The sequence below is a fragment of the Gadus morhua genome, chromosome 15, assembly GCF_902167405.1.
Source record: "Gadus morhua chromosome 15, gadMor3.0, whole genome shotgun sequence".
NCBI classification, from domain to species: Eukaryota; Metazoa; Chordata; class Actinopteri; order Gadiformes; family Gadidae; genus Gadus; species Gadus morhua.
The window spans coordinates 11,530,603-11,546,300 of NC_044062.1; the positions used below are offsets into that span (position 1 = coordinate 11,530,603).

Here is a 15,698-nt window from a genome sequence, read left to right on the forward strand (position 1 = left end):
TAGGAGCGTGCAGCTAATCTCTATGACCACCCCCTGGGAAGACCACAAGACTTGGCCAACAATGACTCAATGCCGCCATCTAGCGTTCACCATATTTGTAGTAAAAATAAAAAGGGACATTTTAGAAATGACACTAAATCGTTAAACCTAATATTATATATTCATTTGATTATATTTCTACAGGGTGCGATATGAGATTTGTAAATTTGTGTGAAAAAGAAAAGTGGTACCTGTGATATTTCACGTGTGTAGAAACGTAAGCACCAATATGACGTTACACGAAAACCTGTGTACGGTTCAACCTAGAAGCTGCTGATGCCATTCGCATTAAACATAGTTCAAACAAACCCAGCTAAAACTAGACAAAAATGACCCTACATCAAAGTGTCAGTCAGGTAGACCTACAATGCATTGGTTACCTTTATGGAAACATATTAAATGCAACAGCAGGAGTCTGCTGCACGTGAACCCGCCCCCACCCTCGTGAAAGAGCGTGACTTCAGAGTTGAAACAGAGTTCAGCCAAGTTTACAAAGCCTCTTTTATCAGCGGCTTGGACCATATTTCAGTCAGAAACCAGATGAACTACCGCGGCGGGCGACAGATAATGTCAGGAAACAATTGGGCAGGAATGAATCATTCATATGTATACATATCTGATATAATACCAACACGGTCTGGCGGTAAATTAGACCTGCTGGGATCTTATGACCTCACCGATGTTGCCTCAGATAACACCGAGCCGATCAACTATGCATGAATCTGTCTACACATGTGGGATTTCGCTACTCACCCACTTCTGTGTAGGTTTACAGGCAGGATTTTTTTTTTTTTAAAGTTTCAGACAGTATGGGAGCATTACGGTGGCTGTGGGGACGCTGACTACGCGTGAGGTGCATCTCAGTATATTGATGCACGAGCGTGTGTTTACAAGGACCAGAAGTGACGTATGAATGTTTTGAACCACCCGGGCGGAAGAAACGGCTCAACGCTGAACGTCGCTGTTGAACGCTGCCAACATAAAAACACATCGGGAAAACCTATGCTTAATGACCCTTGCATTTTATCCACAGTAAGTGTCCAATATGTTACAGCCGATAAGAGGGAGAAATGAACGCAAAATAAGAAAAGGCATCTTGTGTAGCATGTCGTGCACCAGCGTCGCTGCAGCGTCTCTCTCTCTCTCTCTCTCTCTCTCTCTCTCTCTCTCTCTCTCTCTTCGTCTTGACGCAGATCAGACAGCGGTCGTGCTTGTATTGATCACTATCCTGTTCAGCTAGATAAACAAATACATTTTAAATAGGCGAAGCAGTTCACCAGACAAATTGCCCAAACGCTGGGAGAGGGGGGCTTCTGAGCCTGCTGCTAACAAGTTAGCCTGTAAGCTCATAACGTTAAACTAAATAATGGCCAATCTTGTCGTGGTCGCTTGATCTTGCCTTGACATGTTTAATGACACAACAAGCCAGTCTGCGTTGTGACATCTAACGTTACTGTTATGAACCATAACCTTTAATAACTCCATATGTCCCTTTTCGTCGATCCGTTACGTGAATCGTTGTACTGTGGGGTCTAGCACGATATTACCAAACCCCTCTGGTTTTGTAACATGCAACATGCCCGCTGGCGTTTCTATATTTGTTCTTCAACTGAAAGCTGATGCATGGCTAATCGTGGGAATGTGCGCCTTTCCTATCACTCCGGATGTCTGAGACGGAGAGTTTATGTAGCAACTTGTTTTGAATAATCTTCTCGTACTTCTAGCTAAGGAGACATGGACCTCCATAAAATTATCCATGATGCTCTCCACGAGTTCATCCAGACGTTCATCCCCGATGCAGATCTCAGGTGAGAACTAAATTAATTAATATTTAGTATTTTAGTGGCTGTTTAATTGAACATGCAGTGATTACTTTGAGATGCGTTTCATTCATGAGCAAGTGGGGTAGACAGGCTTCTTGCTCAAGGATTCCTTGAGCTAGACCGAGAACTTTCAGTCAACCATCCTAACCACTAAAATTCTACCCCATTATATATAAACTGTCTGAACCCCACATTATCCCATGATTGTAGAATCGCAGCAGGCGGCTTTTTAATATTTCATTTTTTGAACCGTTTTTGTGAGGAACACATTATGAAAACTCTTTAGCATATAAACTACCAATATTGTTACTTTAACCTTGATGAGTAGCTACTTTCATTTATTTTTAGCTCATTGGACGAGTTTCTCCTCTCCTACATAACCGGAGTGTTGGAGGACCTCGGCTCCCAGGAGAGTGTGGAAGAGAACTTCGACATTGAAGTCTTCACTGAAATGCTTGAAGCTTACATACCTGGGTTTGCTGAGATCGACAGGTAAAGATACACTTCTGGATATTTTTGACTATAGTCACATAGTATGACCTGGTAACTAGCAGAGACTGGCCGGTATGACAAAAACTGCACCTGAGGCTTAAGGATCTTTGTATATTGGATAGATAGATCATACTAGACATTATATTTATTATTCCTGTTCTTTAAATATTGCTCATACTTTCACCATTGTTTTTCCCTTGACAGCGTCAAAGTCTGCGAAATGATGTTTATTTTGGCCTCAAAATTAGCAGATGCTCGGAGCACAGGTATGTGCTGTATCTTTTATAACGGTATTAGTGGAATTGGTATCCGCATCGTTTTTCCAAGCTTGTTGCTTAAACAAGGACATTTATTCATAGAAAAATATAAAGGTCATAGCCGAATGTTTGTTATGAACTGATGCTTAATAATATATATGTCTGGTATCTTATTAACCACAGAAAATAATAGTGCTCCAGCGACGACGCATGACGTGCCTTCGTTACCCAATGCCTTGGCTGAGGAAGCTCCACCGGGACGGGGGACGGAGTGCCCTGAAACACCGACAGAGGGCGCCACTGCCAAAGTAAAAGTTAATCTCCGTTATACCCACATTTTAAAGGGGAAGTGAAAACATTTTTTTTTTGATGTGTCTTATATGAACTCCAACATAATGTATGCCATTTTATCACTTTTACTGAAATTTACGGTTGATTTTAATGTTTGCAATCGAAAGAGGGTCATGCCTTTGGGAAGCTTATAGTTCAATTCCAAGGTGTGTGTGTGGCAAGTGAAGCTCAATCTGAGCAGCCTGTCTGCGTCAGAGTCTTCAGAGGACTTGGTTCTTCAGCCCCACCGTTGATTATCATGCTCCTAGACAAAGACGGAACTAAGAAAGTATCAAAAGTTGGCTTGGGTCAAAAGATGCATTTAAAATGCAAGTAAAAGAAGTTTAAATAAATACGATATAACCTGCTTTTACTCTTATGTACATGTTTGGTTTTGGCTATATTTACATCACTGTCCAACACTCAAATTGAATGTCTTGAACTAATCTGATCAGACATGCCTTTAAAATAAAATGCTGTTTGCAAAGTTACACGTTTAGACCCCAAACACCTTTTACCGTCAAAATAGATTAGCCGTCCACTGTATTTCTACTAATTATTATTTCCCCTGACAGAGTCCAATGTCGGGTTGGGAGGCCGAGGAGCAGCACCTTCTGGAGATGTTCCCCAAGTGTGGCCTGTCGGAGGCCCGCAGCGCCCTGTCCATCGCCAGGGGGGACATGGAGGAGGCCGTGCGGCTCATCATCGAGGGAGACGTCAAGCTGAGCTCCTCCCCGCTCAATGTGAGCTCCGGCCGCCGCCACCGCAGGGCCAACGGCCACCACGACGGTTTGATGGCTCCGCCGCGACATGCGTGTCATTAACCTGGTCGATCTTTTCAACCTCTAGATAAACCAGGGGAAGAATGGCTCCGCCGGGGCGGACCAGAAGCTGAAGGAGACCATTCTGGAAAAGTGAGTTGAGTTTAAGTGTGTTTGTGTCGCCAAGTTATGTAAATTCCCTGCCGATCTCCTCCGTGTTCAAAACAATAGACTTTGAACACATTGGTTTCAGATCTGTAATCTTATTATATTTCTTTGCTTGAATTCTCTGACCAAAATAACAAAAACAAGTGCCTCACGCTGTCCCCACAACGTTGGTAATGAGTTAGGTGCTTGAGTCTAGGTTTACTTTACATAAGGCTAATCCAGGTTTGTGTTTCCAGGTACATGCTGGTAGACCGAGAGGAGGACAAGACCACACACCGGCCGGTCGCTCCAAAAGATGCAAGTCCTGCACCTTCCTTTTACACTACAAATCATCCAGCTCATTCACTGTACCACGCCTCACATGACCATCTCCTCTGCAGGCCCCAAAGAAGTTGGTGCGCTACCATGGCAACCAGGTGGTGACGACAAAGGGGGAGCGGTATCAGATGGTGAAGAAAGAAGAGACGGATGACATGAAGAAGACGTACGTCAGCATAAAACCCGCGCGCAAATACAGGTTCCATTGATGACTAGCCATGCCTTCAGAGAGCAGCTATCCACGTTGTTTACATGTTGTTGTTTTTCTCAATGGTGTTTTATTGGCTAGCGCCTGAACTGGCTAGGTAATTCCCAAAGTAAAGGAATATGCTTTTGTGTCTGGTTTTATAATCTGGGTTTTTTTACATTGCCATACACTGCCTTGGTTCATCTCAGTTATTTTGTTTTAGTTTTATAATGGTAACACTATTCACAGGCCGTAGTTGTGTAACTGTTTTGTGTGGTGTTTTTTGGTTGCGCCTTTTGCTTTTGGAAACAGTGGCGTTGCGTTTTAAACACTCACAACTGATTCTCTTTTTGCCATCTACGCCGGTCTGACACTGCACTAACTTAAGGTTGTTTGGTTCCATCGGAATTGTTCTTTTAACATGAAATTATGGTAAACAATGAATTCATATGTGTAGAAATATCTTTATATCAAAATAAGTTTCAATATGTGGTGACAACTTGGATAGATCTCAATGAAATTGCTTATTCCCTTTTATGTTTCAATCATTGAATTCGTAGTAAAGCTAAGGACAAGCATTTGCCATTTTAGTACTATAATAAAATAGTGATGTTCAATCGAAAACATCTTTATTTTTATATTAAGGTCTAGATTTGCTAACTTAGATTCATCGTGACCGGTCTTTCTGCAACATTTTGGATTTTATTAGGGAATTTCTTGATATTTTCTGTGACAATTGAACTCCTTTTAGTTGTTACAGTAACATAGGATCATGTCAATGAATTTGTCCTTACGTTTATGAATTATACTGTTAATGTACAACAGTATACTTGTCAATCATTTATAGTGTTAATGTGGTGGTATAAAAATAGATGCCTGAAGTTCTGAGTTGACCTATATGTATACAAACAAAGTATTGCAATTTTGCTATTAATATGTCCGGTCTGACAAAGTATTTAGTAATATTGTGTCATCGTGAACGAAGCTATCAATCATTGAAACCCTAAAGGTGTTTTACAATTTACTGTTATTTATAAGAAATAAAAGCTAGATTTTGGAGATCATAATTTGTGTTGCTTTTCATCAGAGTCCTATCAGAAATTAACATCAGTAGCTTTGGTGCTTGGTATTGAGGAAGTTTATTGAGGAACAAGGTAAACACAATATTCCAAAACAGTAGTTCCGTCCATCCACAAGAGTATATTGAGGTACTTTCCTCACTTTGATAACGATAAAGCTTATTTCCTTTTTTCTTCATTTGACAACTTGATTTATTTTGTAAAGTAGACTCAGTAAGTTAAATATTGGTCTAGTAAACCTGCCTTGAAAACGAAGTGCAACCAGGGTAACATAGAGGAACAGCTTTCTAAATAGTCAGTACAATCAGTTTGGCACATATGTAAATGATCTCCTACCATACACGTTTCAGTCCTTTTATTTTAGAGAGCTCTAAATGTATCTAGGACGCATAAGGACACTCATGGTTACTATCAAAACTGTAAATACGTTTTTTTTGAGAGTTTTGATTAATTTGTATTCTCAAATGTTGCGAGCCTATGTATTGACAAATCTGGCATTCTGGGAATCAATGCTACCGCATTCAAAACCACGAAGAACGAAGCAGTCAATAGTTTGAAACAACTTTTTAGCTTTGTTGGTAGTCATGCTCCATATACATTATATATATATGCAACTTACTTCTGTACCTGTTTAGTCTATGTTGGACATCTACTAAACAAAATATCTCAAGTAATTACTTTGTGACTAGAGCTGAACATCATTGGCAAAGACAAATATCAAATATCTGTCAACCAATATCTTGATATAACTTGTTTCAAGTTTTTGTAATAACTATTCTAAAATAAAATCTAAAGCTCTTTACTGATGTTGATACGCAGACCAATCAACGTTCTCAGACTCCGCCAGAACCCTTTAAAGAGATAAGAAAACTGGATCACTATGTCAAAAGAAGCGAGAGGCTATGGGGAATATATGGGCGATGGCTTCACCGAGGACTCACCCCCACCATTCCAAATAGGTGGTCAACTCAATATTAGCTCTATTTAAATTTTGAAGAATGGGGCTGAATTTGCAATTCAACAGATTCAATTCTGTGTACCAAAAGCAAACTAAAATGAAAGTTAACACAATGAGTCAATGAACGCTCTTAGAAATATAAACCAAAAAGGCATAAACAAGCCAACCACTGAAAATCAATAGTCAAGTTTTTTTCCTTGGCCTAGCACTCCAAAAAATAATTATTTACAAAATAAAAAGATAATTGGAAGCCCTACATACAGAGAAGATGTCTTTCAAGCAGTCATTGTCAAATAAATTAGTATTCACAAAATCATGAAAAGGACTGCCACTTTTACATACACACACACAAACACACACACCTTGCGAATGTACATATTAGAAGTGCAGTTCAAACACCCTCAGCTTAAGGAATACATTGCGATTAAAGACATGTGGAACAAACCTCAAAAATTTCCATCTCACCTAATGAACTCCAAATCAGCTACAAACCAATCGTGGTCAAACGCGTTCAAATAAAAAGGTGCCTCAAAACAAAACACTTCAATCATCAATCAACACTACTATCAATCAGACCACCCAGCATCCGACCTTCACCTTGAAGTGTTAGTGGTGAGGTAAACAGGATATTCATTCAGTCCAATTTGGCATGCTTCAGTCAGGAGTGGGTCTTTTCTCAAAGCATATACTGACTCACGCAAAAGGCCTGGCCTGTACTGAAAACGTGCTGAGTCAGAGCCTTGGTGTTCTGAAAACAGACCCGAATGTCCAAAGGGTGTGTCCTGTTGTCCTACGGCAGGCAGACCAAGTCCAGTGGTTTCAACGTGGTGTGAGGGAGGCGTCCTATTGCCATGCAGTGGTAGCTTCAATGTTAAGAATGCACCAGAGGTGCAAAAAAAACCTTCTTTCTCAAACACACGCGTGCGCGTGTGCGCACACACACACACACACACACACACACACACACACACACACACACAATTGTTCTCTTTCACCCCAAACATTTTCAGCAGCAGTCTGAAAAGCGTTTCTGTAATGCGTCGTCCTAACTTGAGCCCTGGTCGTAACGTCCCCTCCTCATCAGGTTCAGTAAGGGTCCAACCTAGAAGAAAAGATCGTTCTTTGGACATCTACAAAGCAAGAATCATAATATCCACTATATATATATATATACACACACACACACACATATCCACCTATGTAAAAAGCATGCTGTATCTCTTCCTTGGTCACTAAATGAGGTTTCAGGATATATATTCTCGCTGTAATTAGGTTGGGGGGAAGGGGCAGCATCCCGCCGGGTCTGAAGCCACGCTCAGTCCCAAGACATGGCCTACATGTAGAGGAGCCTCGGAAAACCTAAAATAAGGTACATTACGCACGCTGAGCGACGTCATGCTCCACTTCTGGGAGCTATTAAGGTAGTGCCTGAAAGGCCCGGGCGGTGGGAAGGGCCGATGTGAAGTGTCTCGGACGATACCGGTAATCATGAGCTCTGATAGGCAGATACCGATGTTGATGATGTATAACTATAGTCCTATAATAGCTTATGAAAGGATTATGAACTTCAAAGGAATCAATGATTATGAGTCGAGTTATTCATCTGAAATCTCAAGAAGCACTTATTTAGAAAGTGTTCGGAAGTATGAATCTCCTGCTCTCTAATTGAGTAACCTAGGACGTTCCAGTTGAAGCTAATAATAAAGACGAAGCATGACTTCATCAACACCAAGGGCCCTATTTTAACGGTCTGAAACGCAAGTGGGAAAGCGCAAAGCGCAAGTAGCTTTGTGGGCGGTTCTACGGCGCTATCGCTATTTTACAGGCGGATAAATGAAGGGTTGGTCTGAAGCAGCCTAATTACCCGTAGGTGTGGTTTGGGCGTAACGTGCAACAAACCAATGAGAGTGCCCGCTCCCATCCCCTTTAAGAGCCATGAGCGCATTTGAATCGGACGAGTTGATATTTTGACAGCGCGTCTGCAGTCTCCGATGAGACAGATGCACATGAATTTGCAAATGGCTTAGTTTATTGCCAAATAATGTGGCCTAATTCACACATGGAATAAGGGGTTTTCTTCCACAACTTCAGAAATACTGAGTCCTCAAATAAATTTCGGCAAAGAAAACGTATGATAGGCTATAACATATGATATGCGGTAACTGTGGTTCTATTTAATGATATACGCAATACATTATAAACATTGTTTCTTATGAGTATTGTATGCTATCCTAATATGCATGTGTCCCCGCGGTAATATACATTGCCATTGATTGTATTATGCGTTATGTGTTTAGTTTGCCCAAGTGAAGGAGTTCAAGTACCTCGGGGTCTTGTTCGCAAGTGAGGGAACTATGGAGCGTGAGATTGGCCGGAGAATCGGAGCAGCGGGGGCGGTATTGCGTTCGCTTTACCGCACCGTTGTTACGAAAAGAGAGCTGAGCCGCAAGGCAAAGCTCTCGATCTACCGGTCTATCTTCGTTCCTATCCTCACCTATGGTCATGAGGGTTGGGTGATGACCGAAAGGACGAGATCGCGGGTACAAGCAGCCGAGATGAGTTTTCTCAGAAGGGTGGCTGGCGTCTCCCTTAGGGTTAGGGTGAGAAGCTCAGCCATCCGTGAGGAACTCGGATTAGAGCCGCTGCTCCTTTACTTAGAAAGGAGTCAGCTGAGGTGGTTCGGGCATCTGGTAAGGATGCCCACTGGGCGCCTTCCTTGGGAGGTGTTTCAGGCACGTCCAGTGGGGAGGAGACCTCGGGGAAGACCCAGGACTAGGTGGAGAGATTATATCTCAACACTGGCTTGGGAACGCCTCGGGATCCCCTCGTCAGAGCTGGTCAATGTGGCCCGGGAAAGGGAAGTCTGGGCCCCCCTGCTTGAGCTGCTCCCCCCGCCACCCGACCCCCGATAAGCGGACGAAGATGAGATGATGATGAGAGTGTTTAGTTTGCGTGTGTTTAAACAGAGCACACACGCGCGCCCACATTCATTAATTCTTTTTAACACTCACTCGCGGTAAAACAATGTTTTTCACGATCAAATAGGCCTACTCATCAATCCTAAAAGTTATGGGCATGTAGGCCTACACTATGTCTGTGTCAAGAAAATATGTGTTTGCTGTACGGTGTTTGCAGATGCATTGATTAAAAAGTAGCCTACAACTTATTACCGCTGCATCAGCTGTTCTTTCCCAAATAATTTACCAAGAATGTGCGGCTAGGTAGATGAGAGAAGCAAAGTGTATGCGCGAGGTGCACAAGCAATCCGTATGCATCGCATGCGCATGTATGCTTGCGCCCTTAAAATAGCATCTGAACAACGCGCCACTGACTTTAAACCAGGTATTTCCTGGTCAGTAGCGCAATGGTATTCAGAGACGGCAAAATACCGTTTGCGCCAGAACACGCCTCCTCCTTCCGCCGAACCGCCCCTTGGGGCGCAAGATCATTCCCTGATTTACCGGCGAGTGGCGCAGGTGGCAAAAAAGCGCTCTGCGCCAGTTGTAAACTAGCAACGACACATGCGCCAGTGACTAAGTCATTTGCGCCGGATGCAAGATAGGGCCCCAAATGGGCCAGATAACCCTCCCACCCAGCCCATAACCAAAGCATTGGTCAGTTCCTGGGCGTTGCCATGTATCCGCTGACACATCCGTGGTCTGACAGCTCCCGCCAATGATTTCCAACTAAACCGTAGGGATTTCATAAGGTGTGCAACCCTAGAAAAGTAGGAGTAGGAAACAAGTGTATCTACTTCTCGTGGATCTCCCAGGGCCTCTCCAAGCATCTTCTCGATGTTCCTCATGATGGCGACTTTCTGGTGAGCTCGCAGCGGGTACTCTATCCTTTTGGGCGTCAGCGCTCCCTAATGAAAAGAAATCCACAAAAGCACGGTATAAGACGGTGTAGGAGTTTTCGTTTTCTGTTTTAGAGTTGGCTAAGTTGCTTGTGTTGGAGGTAAATCTTTTTTTACAGACCTTGTACCAGAAGTTGACAGTTATGGTCTCTCCCCCATCCAGCAAGGACTCGATATGATGCCACCTGAGAACAGAAAAAGGCTTTATTGATTCAGCTGTTCCTCGTCTGCTTAAAATGCGCACAAACTCATCCAGTGGTCCTTTTCTGTTAATAAAGGGTTTGCATTTGTGTCGAAGCAAGACTAAATGGCAGCAGAGCATAACAGAGTTTCTGCTACCCATTTCAGCAAGACTGTAGGTTAACAGATTTTCCTCACACTCTTTCTTATTGTGTTCTACAGTGAAATCGAAAGTCGAAATGATCAAAAGCTATCCTCAAGAATTGCCAGCAGTCTTGTTTTGTATGTTCCATGTCCAACCTTGTTCCTATAAATAAAGAATGTATAAGATGATGTGAGTGAGTGAGTGAGTGAGTGAGTGAGTGAGTGAGTGAGTGAGTGAGTGAGTGAGTGAGTGAGTGAGTGAGTGAGTGAGTGAGTGAGTGAGTGAGTGAGTGAGTGAGTGAGTGAGTGAGTGAGTGAGTGAGTGAGGAAAATGTCTGCGTAAATAAGAAAGTAGAACTTGGTAGGCAGAGGTGTATTTTAATGGACGCAGCGTGAATGTAATGTTTAAACTTACAGGAAGTGCTAAAATACAGCCACCATTAGCCGGCCTCATATAATATGCATCCTTAGCCTAATGGCTACTATAACTCGTATCGCTGTGAATCTGATCCCAATAAGCTCTGATGGGCTGTTTTTGTTGCATATGAAATAGCATCCATAACCCTGCTGAGAATCAGGAGGGCCCATCAGGCAGAGCGGTGTTCTTACCAATACATGGGGATGTACAGCACATCTCCCGGCCCCACCACCGTCTCATAGCCCACCAAGTTCCTGAAATTTGGAAACCTCTCGTAGTCTGGGTTATCAAAATCCACCTGAAATTCCACAAAGGAACAAACAACATTGCCGTGTTAGGTAGATTTCCGTCGTCACGTAACCGTGGAGAAGCAGGTGGTATTAGGGCGTTTTTCTCCAGGTAGTTACCTCAACATAACATTCTACCATGTGGTCTGTATCAACTGGTCCCCCCCCCCCCCCCCCCCCCCCCCAGCCCCCATGTGTCAGGACCCTTGGGACACCCCATCCATTACCTGGCTCTGCCGGTCACAGGGGTGGTGGACTGGGTACGGATACAGACACTCGAACTGGTCCGGGTGGAAGAGGATACATCTTTTGTGGCCTTTGATCTGCGCAAAGAAGTTCTGCTGCTCGTCATAATGTGCCGGCGTCACGTTGCCTGTTGTGAAAGATGAGCGATGCAGAATTGTTAACAGTTGTTAACAGCTTCTGACGGGATATCGCTTAAAAACAGAGGGAGACCTGAGCTCCACTTATGTCTAGTATCAATCCATCAACGATCATCCAGTATAACCAAGCATCCGATCACAACATCCACTGTATCCATTCACTATATTTTTAAGAGCTTGTGTTTACGTGCGAATTGCATCAATATGAAAATTGTGATAAGGAAGTTAAACCTTTGATTACAGGGTTTTGGCCTGATACATGCATACATCACCATAGGACACTACATACATTTTACTCACAGCCAGTCACAGTAAACACCCCGTGCCTTTCTACAAGTAATCCCTCAGAAATCATGGAGAGTGGAGCACAGATAGCCACTTCAAGACTACTTTGTGTCAAGTGAAGTCAAATATATTTGTCTAGCCATTAATCACAGCTGCAGTCTCACATGTTATGGTGAGACCGAGACAACCCTATGATTTCTTAATGGCTTTAAACAACCTTTTTCTAAAATAAGAGGTCACAGCTTCCTTTGTGTGATGTGATATCGCGGCCTGCATCATCAACTCTGTTTCCGCCAAAAAGTTTCAGAAAAGATTGACCCATTGACTTTGATTTTGGATAATTGATGCTCACGACTTTGATGTCTTTCACATGACATGAATAAAGGAGTACTCTATTATTAGGAAATAGTTCAGATTTATTATTAGAAAATAGTACATTAGTAATAAGGTCTATGTGGGCTAGGCTATGTAGAACTACGGTTGGTTGATAGGGTCTTACCCTCCATGCCTATGAGCAGCAGGTTGGAGGTCAGCTGTCCCCAGTTCCTCTTGGCCTGCTGCTTGTTAATCCAGTTCCAGTTGAACCCCAGGAAGTCCACCACGATCTTCCGGCCCACCGTGTCGTTCAGGGTCTGCTGCAGATAGACCCTGGGGTGGGACGTCGTCACACTCCTCATTTAAGTCATTCAGAAAACACACTGCTCCAGTCCATAGACCTGTCTTTTTTTATGGACACTATGGATATGCTTACATTTTAACCCCTTTTCTATGTAAATGGTCGTTTGGTTTTATCATTTTATCAGAAGCTCAAAATGCAATTGAATATTATTTACTACCAGTATATATGTATCATTGTTATTGTTTGTTATATACAACTCAAGGCCACGCATTCATTAACTGGGAATTTTGCTTGGTGCGCAAGGAAATGGGCGGGGTCTAGCAGCCAAAAGTTCACATCAGGGCACGCGCCTTCACAATTCAAATATAGGCCACAGTAAATGCATGTCGTGCTGCGTTTAGGGCATCCAGCACCTTTATTGTCAATGTTCTGTGCTACTTTCTGTTGCTTTATTTTACATTTGGTCACCGTACCCTTTCATTGTTAAAACACATTTATAACACAAAAGGTGCAGAATACAGTATACATGTATAACGATTTTCCCTTGTAGATTTACAGTTGACTTTACCTCTCTTCCCCCTCCGCTTCCTCCGTTTCATGCATTTTATCCACAAACTCTGGGAACTTCATTTCCATTCGTCTCGATTTCGGCATGAAATTCTCAACGTTGGCCATCTTTTTCTCGTCATAGTAGAGGAATTTGTGGTTTTCTGCCGTGTAAACAGAGAAATCCCCATTCCCAATGTTCTCTTGCAGGTACTGAATGTCCCATTTCAGTGCTGGATAGACGAGGTTTGTGTCCGTTAGAACCACGGGTTCCTGCAAGTAGGCTTCAGTAAATAACATTATAGAGCAAATGTGCTTATGCATTTAACCCCAAGCTGTAGAGCAAATCAAATAGTATATTAAATACGTCTGTAGAACGTTTATCGTATTTTTATCTCGATGAGTCAGACTATAGCAGACGCATATGGGACCCTTCATATTCAAAATAGCTTCTACAAGTTCTACCAACTCAAACACTTAAAAGCGCCTGCGTGAAACCGTATAATAATAATTCGTTTTTGTTTTTTTTAAAGAAACCAATCCGTATCATCCGACAGGCTATTTAATGAATATCATTCAAACACACAACGCCCAAATGTACACCCGCGTTGGCAGTCATTGGACACTGACAGCTCGCGGCTGGACTACGTGACTAGACGAACGTAGACCTGCTGGTGGAGCTGCAACAAAGCCACCGGAGGCGTGCGCGCGCTGCCTCCACTTGGGACGCGCGCGTGTGTGCGTGCGTGTGCGCGTGCGTGCGTGCGTGCGTGCGTGCGTGCGTGTGTGTGTGCGTGTGTGTGTGTGTGTGTGTGTGTGTGTGTGTGTGTGTGTGTGTGTGTGTGTGTGTGTGTGTGTGTGTGCGTGCGTGCGTGTGTGTGTACGCGCTTTAGTGGCGCGGCACGGTGCAGTGAAGCACGTTTGCTGCAATGACTGCAAGAGCAGACTTTGAATCAAACAAAAAAGACTGAGTGCAGCAATATATATATAGATATAAAAAGGTATATATGGAACAGTGCAGAGTGCATAGAAACAGCCTGTCCCACTGACCTACTTGCTTAAACACTGCATTCACATTAAGAGCGATACTACCGCGGGCGCGATGGCACGGTCGCCCTTGGTAACATTTCGATAGGCTACTTTAGGACTTTTTTACTTGCGTCCCAGAGGCGCACAGGAGTAGGTCATTCGTTAACTTTAGCAGATGGTTGAAGATGATTACATTTTTGATGCATTACAATTGCGTGGGCAGCATTTGCGCATGTGCAGCATTTACAATTTGCACAGAGTTTATATATTCACAAAGCACGTGTTAGTTGCAACGGTACGACTACGTGCAGTATAGACCCAACGAAACCCACATGAGGAAATGGACAAGAACACACCCATGGCATGAAGGCTACACTGTCATAAAGCATGATACAAAGGACTATTACAATGATTAATTTAGTTGATACTGTAAATATTTAGACAACTGTATCACATTATATTAATAAATGATAGCCTACGGTTATTTATGAGAGGGATGCATTTAAAGTTATTGGAACTACTAAATACGACTTCCAAACTTTCTTCCACTAAATCATACATTGTTGTCAATGTCAACTGTAGGCAACTTTTTATTTTAAAACGTTGCCTACAGTTTAACACTGAGCATCAGTGGCGTGTCACATTTTGCAAGTGTAATATTGTCATTAAAGTAGGTCCAATTGGTATGAATGATTTCAAAATGACAGTGTACTCATACACCTGTGGATGTATACACAGACGCGCACACACACACACACACACACACACACACACACACACACACACACACACACACACACACACACACACACACACACACACACACACACACACACACACACACACTACACACTACACACTAGGGATGTCCAACTTAGTTAATAATGTGTGTTCGGTGGTACTCATTCAGACAATACCGTCATTACATTCTTCGACTAGGTTTCAATTTCAAGTGCTTGTTATTCATCCTATCACATCATCATACACTGGCGAGGCAGCAGCGTGAAGTTGCAACCGATCATCTATTTACCTCGTTATTTATAAGCATTTCGGCTCGGGGATCCGTGTGAGAGAGTCTCGGTATGGGCTTTGTTTGAAAAGAATACTTTCGGAGCTGAGACTCGTTCCATCCAATGTTTTGGGCATCAGACATCGCGGCACAGCCTTCGGTCGTAGATGGGTCAGCCTCCACCACCGTTGCAGTTGCCATGGCTGTCTGCAAATTTCCTCACACCCCCCTATCCTATGACTAGTAATCACTTAAAAAATGCAAATGTATTTGCTTTAGAGTTCGTTATAGGAACACAGTAGAATCGGTCTGATACATTATGTAAAAAATAAGAATTGCTCCACCGACTGTGGTTCCTACTGTATGTGGACCTCCTCCATGTAGGTGTAAACCATAAACACACAGCAGCACTGACAGGCACTGAAACTAACGATACGAAAGTAAATGTTCAAGGAAGATTTTTGAGGAGGAAAATGCACTGAATTCAAGGCAGCGACATCTAGCGCCCCGACTGACTACAATCTGAAGTA

At 42.9% G+C, this 15,698-nt stretch overlaps 2 protein-coding genes across 2 annotated transcripts; one reads left to right on the plus strand and one right to left on the minus strand.

The window, feature by feature from the left end:
• Positions 1–934: 934 nt before the first annotated feature.
• On the plus strand, positions 935–5,442 carry cuedc2 (CUE domain containing 2). Its single transcript, XM_030378930.1, has 9 exons — positions 935–1,071; positions 1,764–1,847; positions 2,211–2,354; positions 2,559–2,620; positions 2,795–2,919; positions 3,517–3,684; positions 3,791–3,855; positions 4,107–4,167; positions 4,251–5,442. Exons 2-9 carry the CDS (start codon positions 1,774–1,776, stop codon positions 4,395–4,397), a joined length of 846 nt encoding a protein of 281 aa, XP_030234790.1. The 5' UTR covers positions 935–1,071; positions 1,764–1,773; the 3' UTR covers positions 4,398–5,442.
• A 53-nt stretch (positions 5,443–5,495) lies between these two features.
• hif1an (hypoxia inducible factor 1 subunit alpha inhibitor) lies at positions 5,496–15,585 on the minus strand. The gene is made up of 8 exons (XM_030378926.1): positions 15,190–15,585; positions 13,153–13,403; positions 12,465–12,613; positions 11,525–11,670; positions 11,202–11,308; positions 10,390–10,453; positions 10,167–10,277; positions 5,496–7,514 (listed from the first exon to the last, which is right to left on the minus strand). Exons 1-8 carry the CDS (start codon positions 15,367–15,369, stop codon positions 7,458–7,460), a joined length of 1,065 nt encoding a protein of 354 aa, XP_030234786.1. The 5' UTR covers positions 15,370–15,585; the 3' UTR covers positions 5,496–7,457.
• Between the last annotated feature and the right edge of the window lie 113 nt (positions 15,586–15,698).